This window comes from Meleagris gallopavo, chromosome 4, assembly GCF_000146605.3.
Source record: "Meleagris gallopavo isolate NT-WF06-2002-E0010 breed Aviagen turkey brand Nicholas breeding stock chromosome 4, Turkey_5.1, whole genome shotgun sequence".
NCBI lineage: Eukaryota > Metazoa > Chordata > Aves > Galliformes > Phasianidae > Meleagris > Meleagris gallopavo.
In genome coordinates, this window is record NC_015014.2 from 42540097 (window position 1) to 42549429 (window position 9333).

Sequence of the window (9333 nt, forward strand, 5' to 3'; positions counted from 1 at the left end):
TCTAGTGGGTTATATCCACAACTTTTCAGTGAAAAAAAGAATGAGCTTTTTTTAACTTTATTCACATATGAAAATGTAAGCAAAGAATTAAGTTTGCTAGTGTACTTTTTATTTAAGCAATAAAATCAGCTTCTCAGCAGTAGAATGCTGCAGAAAACACTTTTTCAAATAACGTGACTGCTTATTATTTAATGGAGTTGGCGTTCCTGGTTCAGAGCATGGATGTCTGAGCGTTGCAGAAGCAAACAGTTAAAATATTCCAGTACAAAATCCCTTTCTCTCAGCAATAAGCAGTAGATGTTCGCGAGGCCAGAGTGCTGCAGCAGCAATGAGCAGTGGGAGCAGTGGCCCTGCTGAGCCCGTGCAGGACTGGTGCAGGAGCTGCCATGAGCTGCTGCCATCTCCTTCCTGCTCCAGCCCTGCAGAGCATCACTTCCTCACCCGTGCCAGAAGAAACTGGCGGAGGTAAAGGTCTTCTTGCAGACCCACTGTGCTTCCCAGGGAGCAATAGCATGATGCTCTTTACTGTCTTAATGGGTTTCCTATTTCTTTACATCCGAGATGCAAAAGAACTTGTTTTATCATTACAAAATTCCTGGGAGCATTTATATCTTAGTATTTGCTTTGCGGTATCATTAGAATTGTGTTGTTATGTTCATGCTAAACTCTGTAATTTGTTGAAAAAAAAACAAGGCAGCTGCCTGGCTGGAAAGGCAAAGGTATCATTTGCAGGCATGGTAATAATATAATGCAAATCCTGGATGTTTCCTCAGGTAACCTTTTTGTAATGTAATGCTTGTTCATTTGATGCTGCGTTATTATTATTAGTGCCATTAAATATTTCTGATATGTAAAAATCTAGTCAGGCATCTCTTCATGGAGGTTTTCAGACTGTATTTCAAGGCAAAAAATACTGCAGTGATTAACAACCTGTTTTAAAATCATTTCCAGTCCTTGTGAAAGACGTCCTTGTGTGTTGCAGCCCAGTTAAAATAAAGATTCTTTTATTGTGATAATTTGAGAATAAATACAGCCTTATAAATAGATGTGGTTCCTTTATCTTAATGGCTTAATTAAATTACTACAAATGTAGGCTTAATACCTACAACAGTCATATGCTATAAATAAGGTTATGTTGGCATATAAACAATAATCATTCATTTAAAATGTAAAAGTCCTTTTTTTTCCCCTCATTCTAGGCAGCTTTTGTATGTTTATACAAGATATCTGTAGTTTATTCTCACTAGTAACAAAAATACCAATACAAAAATCTAGCAGTATTTGTTTGTTTAAGTAAGCCATTGGTGGTTCTGGGTTTCTGAAGCAGGTTTCCACATGTCTCCTAGAAAACTTCAGCAGATGTTTTGGATACTGATTTCTTTGTCTATGCCTACATTTTGAGGTGTTTTTTTTTTTCTTTCCCATTTTCTTGCTGATTTTTGTTTAGAACTGAAAAATGACAAATGGAAGATCATGGTGGAGGATGGTCCATTAAAGTATTGCGTTCTCTACGTAACTATTTCCAGTTGTTACATCCTTAATATGTGCCAAAGTGAAAAATGGCTGTGCTTGGTCAAAATCAATCAAAAGACTGATTTGTCAATTTAGTTTTCTTCCATAATACCAAAACAGGACCCAAATGAAGATACCGAATGGAATGACGTGTTAAGAAAATTTGGAATTCTTCCTCCAAAAGAAGAGCCAAAAGATGAAATTGAAGAAATGGTTTTACGCTTGCAGAAAGAAGAAGAAGGTGAGTCGAATTAAAAATACATGCTATTAGAATAACAGCATTTGGAACGCAGATGTGTGTAGTGTGAGGTTCATCTCCATGGTGGGAATCTTTGCCGCTACGAGGGCCATCCTTTGCTATCTCTTCCAATCAAAATTAGAGACCTTCATAGACCACAGATCAAAAGGAAACAAGAATGGAAAGAATATAATCCAGCTTGTTTATTTACCCTCAAAGCAGAATCAGTTATAAATATCTAATTCTGAGCAAATGTTCATTTAATCAGAATTTTAAAAACTGATTTTTCACAGAGGCCATGAAAAAAATATATTTTTGCTTTCTTTGCAGATACCTGAAAGTACTACAAAATTATTACTGCAGATTCCATAGAATCATAGAATGGTTTGGGTTGGACCAATCCAAGACCATCCGGTTCAAAACCCCCTGCAGTGAGCAGGTTCGCCACCCATTAGATCGGGTTGCCCAGAATCCCATCCAACCCAGCCAATTTTTTCCAGCCTTGACTTTCTGTAATTTCTATTTGAAGGATAGAAAGCATTAAGGTGTAGGAAGTGGAAGTGGCACTATAAACTTTGCCTCTTGGTTTCCACTGCTTTCCTGTAGGCAAACATATTTGCATAGAGCAACAAAGGCTCTTGCTTAAATGTACTGTAGTAATTCTCACTTTCTGACAAGTTTTACCCTTGAGCTGAAAGACAAGTTACAGCTCATTCAGTTTTCAGATTCTACTGAGTTTCTGTTCATTATTTCAGAGCAGAGAAGGTTGTGTCTTCAGTAGTAGCTTCTGCCAAATTCTCGCAGGCAGCATCGATCAGAGTATTGTTTGTATAAAAATACAGTTAAAATACACTAAAATAATAAAAAATATAGTAGTACGACATACTACTGCGAACTGCATCATTTTAGTTACTGCTGTTGAATGATTTGGGTTGGGAGGGACCATAAAGATTATCTAATTCCACCCTGCCTGCCATGGGCATGGACTAAATCAGGTTAGTCCAAACCTCGTCTAGCCTGGCCTTGAACATCAGCATATCTTTTACTCTTGTCAATTCCATGTCTGTGTAATAATTTTCATACATTTAAAATGTGCAAGCACTTTAGAGAACAAAACCAGTGTTGTTTTTTTGTTTTGTTTTGTTTCTAGTGAAACCATATGAAAGAATGAGTCTTGAAGAATTAAAAGAGGCTGAAGATGACTTTGATGAGGCTGATAGGAAGGCTATTGAGATGTACAGGTGTAGTAAGATATAGTAAGATGTCCTTTCCATGACATACATATACTGTTCCTAGGCATAACCGTAGTACAAACCAAGTTCTCATGCAGCTATTGAATAGCATACCAATCTGTTTATCATACCACGAGGAGTTGGTGTGTTTTCTGACTTTGAGTTCAGAAAGCTTGGGTGGCTTGTTTAGAGACTTAATTATTTCAGTTGTCTTGGACATTCATACGTGTATTTTACAGAGTACTCTGTGATATTCTGCAGAGCTTAACACCGTAACTAAGAAAAGTCAGACATAAGCAGTTCAGACAGAATAAAAGTGGAATGTGATCAAAACATTTCATCAAAGATTCTACCTATGCTATTGCTTTTGTGCTGTTAAAATCACTAAAATCTATGCATTTAGTAGTGTATTCACATAGAAAGCTGATCATTCACATAATTTAGGGAAAGTTATGAACGTAAATTATGACGTATTGTTGCCAAAGTATAATGTTGTGCGTACATTTAGTCTTGCTATCCAACAGTGGCTTTCAGTCAGTAAAATTAATAGGTTCTTGTAGTTCACATCTCAGGAAGGCATTTTCATTTTCCACTCTGCAATTATTTTTATAGATGAAAGCTGCCATCTACTGGTTTCACATTCCAATTTTCATGAAACATTGTAATGTGTTGTATTGCATTCGCACATTAAATACTGGTAGTTCATGCTCAAATTACTGATGTTCAGAATGATGAAAATGATTTGTACCTGTACAATTTTTGTGCTTTTTCTCAGATGATTAAGGCACTTTGCAGTGTGTTTCTTAAGTTTCCCAAAGTTGATGCTGATATAAAAACTTTCTTTTATGTTCATATACTATTTATTAGCTTTATTCAGTAAGATTAGCATAGAAACCTTTCTAGCTCTGAAACGATACTGGAAGACCTTGAGCCAGAGCTTTATTCAGTAAGATTAGCATAGAAACCTTTCTAGCTCTGAAATGATACTAGAAGACCTTGAGCCAGAGTATTGCTCAAAATGGGTTTTTAAAAGGAACTGAGCAAAATGTACTAGATATTATTAAAAATGCATTTTAAATGTTTCAAATATACTTATTTTTCTTACTGCCTTCTAATTAGACAGCAACGCTTGCTAGAATGGAAATGTCTTCAGAGGAGGCAAAAGTATGGGGAGCTGAGAGAAATCAGTGGAGAGCAGTATGTTAAGGAAGTTACAAATGCTCCTGAGGATGTTTGGGTCATAATTCATCTTTATCGGTCAAGGTAATTACTTTCTAGTTTAAGGTACTGAGTACATCAAAACAGGGAATTTAGCTGGTGATTACACAGGAATACCAACAAAAATGAAACACAGCAGACTATCAAAATAGCAGTTCGTTGGAGGCAATGGAAATGATTCCATTGAGCATGGGACCTCCTTGATTTTTTTTTTTAATTCACTTTTAAGATTAGTTTGCTTTGATCATTTGTGTGAAAGATTCCTTTTGCTGTTGTATGGGAACTGCTGAATCACAGCCTGAACCTCTGATTGATCACCTGAGGCGAGCAATGAGTCGGCCCTGGGAGCACAGGTGAAGGCAATTCACCTGTGCTGCTGGAAGGGTTGGAGCCTGGCTCCACCTCTCCTAGGCCCATTTAAGAGCTGACTACCAGTAGGGAAGGATCTCTTCTGGGGATCCACTCCACTGGAGTTTTCTACACAAGCCCAGGATGCAGGTGAGCGTACCTATCATTTCTGTTTCCTGCTTTGGTGTAATGATTGCGTAGCCAAGCTCTCTGCCATACCATAACATCTGTACATTTGTTATTTGTACAGCTGTATGTACATATCAACATGTACTAAATCTCAGAGATTTCCACATTTCACTGAGAAGGTGCATCTACTTTCTGTTCTAAGGAAACTTCCTTTGAAGCCCTGTTGCTCAGCAGGAGGCCTCTGACAGGACTTTTCTGTTTCTCCTATAGGAAATCAAAAGTGCGGCACTGGAAAGCCTCAGTTCTGAAAATCCAGGAATGCTGAGGGAATTTCTTAGTTCAGCAGTTGCCCAATGTTTGGTAATAGTAGCAGAAGTTGGGACAGAATGAAGCAGAAATTTCAAAGGGCTTCTGAGATTAGTTCAGCATGTGTTAGCAACTCCATCAGGTGTTTTGCAGAAGCACTGTGAATTAGAATGGAATGTTCAACATTTGTTTAGATTCAGACCAGCTTTCTCTTTTCTTTTTAAGCACGTTGGGAGGAAGTTTATTTGATTCCTTTCAGTTGCCAAGAATTGAGCGTTGTTTCCAGGAGCAACAAATAGGGCAATCAAATGAAATTGTTTAAATTTACAAACCTGAAGAATTGAAAAAGCATCTTTTCTTCTTTTTCGTTGTTTTTGTTTACTGGAGAATCGCTTCTTTACTTGTTCGTTATGCAGACGAGACTGTGAGAAACATACTCTCAGTTCCTTAGGACTGAACATGGGCTCTCTGAGGCGTAGCCAACAAACAAATCCCATCCCCGAGCTGTGCCACCAGGGGGCGCCTGTAAGCTGTACCCACTGGCGCTTCGGTTCGTTTCAGCCAAGTTCCCGACATGTAAGCGGTAACCGGGCAGGAGGGAAACAAAACCACCGCACTTTGTTGTTGTCGTCACGGAGGCTTATATGGCGATTGCACTGCAAATATGTGGAAGTAATGAGCAGCCCCGTGGTGGTCATATGGCTATGCAAATATTTCCCTGGTGTTTAGCTTTCACTAAAAGAATTAAATGTTAAATTGAACGCCAGTTCAAGCGAAACGTATTGTAGACTTAAAATGTCATTTAAACCTGCATTAAGTGGACAAGGTGAGCTTTCAGATCTTTGCATGTAACAAAACTGAGGTACAATGCTTGCTTGAAGCACCTGGTAGCTTTACTGACGTGTTCTGGGAACTGTGCCTATTACATGCGTTGAAGGTCATTACTTGGGCAAATCAAAGTGATCTTAGAAGCATCTAAATAAAACCTGTGGTGCAAACCTAACTACAACACGAGGAAGAAACGCAGTAAGCCAAAGTGCATTTTTATTTGTCAGAGGTCTAATTTTAGTAATGCTAATTAATTTACACATCATTTACACTGCAGATATGATCGTACCCTCTTATCCCTTCCTAGCATCCCAATGTGCCTACTAGTCAATGAACATCTCAGCCAGTTAGCCAGAAAGTTTTCAGAAGCCAAGTTTGTCAAAGCCTCTGTGAACAGCTGCATCCACAGTTACCATGACAGGTGTTTACCCACAATACTCGTATACAAAACTGGTGAAATAAAAGCCAGGTTCATCGGAGTAGCTGAATGTGGCGGGATGTATCTTAAAGTGGAAGGTAAGAGAAATACTTCTGAATAATTCACTTTATAGAGAAGAATTATGTCGTTTGTAATCGTTAGATCTAAAGATTGCTGCTTAAAAGAAAAAATCAAAATATTTTTGTAGGAAAGTTGACAAAAAGCAAAGAACTTATGTAATCCTGCGGTGCTAAGAGTTCTTGGCAAGCATAGATATTTTACACTAACACAGTTAACATTTAACAGCTTTTTCTTGCTGTTGAGATAGAGCTTGGCTGTTTATAAAAGCCCTTCATGTAAATGTATTGCAATCAACAGCATAAATTGTCATTTGTTGTTACAGAGCTTGAATGGAAGCTAGCAGAAGTTGGAGCAATTGAAAGTGACTTGGAAGAAAACCCCAAAAAGGGCATTATAAATATGATGACATTATCAATGCAGAACATTTCTGTTCGTGAAAACATCAATACAAAAAGCAGTGATGTACTGAAACCACATATTACTTGAGGATGAGTTTTCCATGTGGGTAATCTGTTCAGACTCAAACTAGCACAAATGTAGCTTTCTATTGCTTTTGATAGTCTGAAACCTGAATAAAAAGGGCTTTTGTTTCACTTGTTTTTTGTTTTTGTTTTCTTTTGATTTTGTTTTGAACTAATGTAGTATATTAAATCTCTGCCCGGAGATTGCTCCTGTGGACACTGAGAGCCTGCATGCTTCTTTTCAAACAAATGGCTCAAATGGAAGAGGAAGGGGAGAAGGCTGTTAGCACTTAGGCTGTAATCCATATTTATTCCTCTTTTTATCTATCAGAGGTGCATGCTCGACTCCTTTAATTCACAGTGCAATGACTGTAGTGGGATTCTACTCTAAATACTTTCTTAGTTCCCCCATTGAAAAGCTGAGCTGAAGAAAACGATGCGTACAATGATATAAAAACAGGGTTTAGCCCTGAATGTAATGACCAATACTTTTGCTTGGCTGACAGGTATGCAAGAATTTTCTCTAGCATCAGGGATTCTCTTTGCACTCTTCTAATGCACATAGTTGGATCAGTTGTTCCTTCCCAGTAAAAATAAGGACATACTTCACAAAATAGCTTATGGTCCATGTGTATATAAGCAAAACAAAACTATGTCAGTGAATAAAGTGACCGCACTCCTGATTTGGTGTTTTTATTTATTGCAAGCAGTGAACCAAATTGGATTTCATAGTTAATTTTTCCAATGACTCAATTAAAATTGTTTTAACCCCCATGTGCTAAAGATTATATAGACTTGACATGGCTTATTGCATCAGTATGCAAAAACAAAACAAATGGTTCACTTAACACTTGGCATGAAGGTACCTCAAAAAAACAAGAAAATAAACATCAGTGTTCTCTTTTTAGCCAGAAGAGGATAAAGTAGGTATAAGTAGGTATCTGCTGTCAGGTATCACTACTGGAAGCTTATAGTTTGCAGATTCAAATAGAATGGATAGATGCATTTTTAGAGTTAATAGCTTCTCTGCCACTTATATTAGTTCCTTTCTAGTTTTCAAATGCAAACAGGTCATCAGCGATGTCTGATATGATTCCCTAGGCAACGCTGGTATTCACCTTAAGTGACTGCAATGAAAAAGGTGCTGCCACCCACTTCTTCCTCGCAGCAAACCTCCATTACGCATTAAGGGGTTGCAGTGTTAGAGGAGCACAAACACAGTACCCACCCTCATCATCTGACATCTACAAACTGTTGCCCCTACTCGAACCATCACAGCAAACTCACATTGACAATAAGGGTTAGGAACGCAATATTTCTGGGTGGAAATAGCCTCACAGAACTAATACCTGTTCCTTCAGAAGTCCTTAAAATATTTTCCAAGGTGACACATTAAAAAACATTGCTTCAGTTAGGTTACGACAGGCAGAAAGTACAGCGGTGTGTGATCTGCATGGCCTGACAAATCTGCAATCGTAAGACATGCAAGCTTCAAAGAGAGATTTGGTACTGCAGCACTGCAGTAGGCTGATGTTGCTCTCTGCAAAGCGTATTTTGAGGGAAGAGACACTGCATGTATCTCTAGCATGGTTTCCTGGAGGATTACTACTGGCACTACTTGTGTCAAATTCCATACATGCAGCTAGATGCTAACTTTAGTCTGTGGGTTTTTTGGCCATGTCCTAGTTCTGGCAATAACACCTTTTTGTTGAAAATGTTTCTGTGTCTTCTCCTGGGGTTTCCATTCCTGCTGTGTCCTATTGCCTTTACTGTGAGGAAATGCAGAAGCATTACCCTTTACCTAAGTAACGATATGATCGCTTTATTCACATCCATTTTCCACAGCCAAAAGCTAGAAATGGAGTATTTTGAATCTGTAAATATTCCGAGTATTCTTACTCATGCTGTTTACAATTTCACAAACAGAAAAACCCAACGCGCTCATGGATAGCTTTCTGGCAGTGTTACTGCTAAAAGGCTTCCTGTCCCCACGCTGCCTGTGTACAGTCACAAAGCAGCTCAAACAGGGCAACGAATCTACCTGAAAAGTAATCCAGAAATGAATCTCTCTGAGATTTGGGGAGCCAAATCAATTCCCTTCCCTCACTGCAGGCACCTGATTAACGGCGGCCGTGTTTGCGGCTGTTGGTTGAACTGTATTCCACAGCGCGTTCTGCAAAGTCCACAATACGATCACATCCCGCAGTTCATATAAGCTTTAAAAAGCACACGCGGGCACAAAAAGAAAGCTGACTTTTATTATCAGACAGTCCTGCTGCCTCCAATCGCAGCCGCACGTTCCTGCGCTGATAGAACATATTTTCTGAATACACAAGACGGAGGATTTCCATAGGTGTCGGGATTTCCAATGCTGCCAGGGCCGCTTCCGACGTCTGACAGATAAGACTGCCTCTCAAACCGGCGCTAAACGCGAACGTGGAGACGCTGAAGGCCGACCGTGAGCTCCGCCCGCTTACCCACCCCGACGGCAGAAACCGCGGCGCGGGACGGCGCGGAGTCCCCCCGACGCGCGGCAGCGGCGCTCAGCGCACCCTTTCCGCG

At 39.3% G+C, this 9333-nt stretch overlaps 1 protein-coding gene across 1 annotated transcript; it reads left to right on the plus strand.

The window, feature by feature from the left end:
• The first annotated feature begins 1473 nt into the window (after window positions 1–1473).
• Window positions 1474–6903, plus strand: PDCL2 (phosducin like 2). The gene is made up of 6 exons (XM_019615136.1): window positions 1474–1512; window positions 1609–1753; window positions 2901–2991; window positions 4102–4245; window positions 6119–6327; window positions 6633–6903. Exons 1-6 carry the CDS (start codon window positions 1474–1476, stop codon window positions 6794–6796), a joined length of 792 nt encoding a protein of 263 aa, XP_019470681.1. The 3' UTR covers window positions 6797–6903.
• The last annotated feature ends 2430 nt before the right edge of the window (window positions 6904–9333 follow it).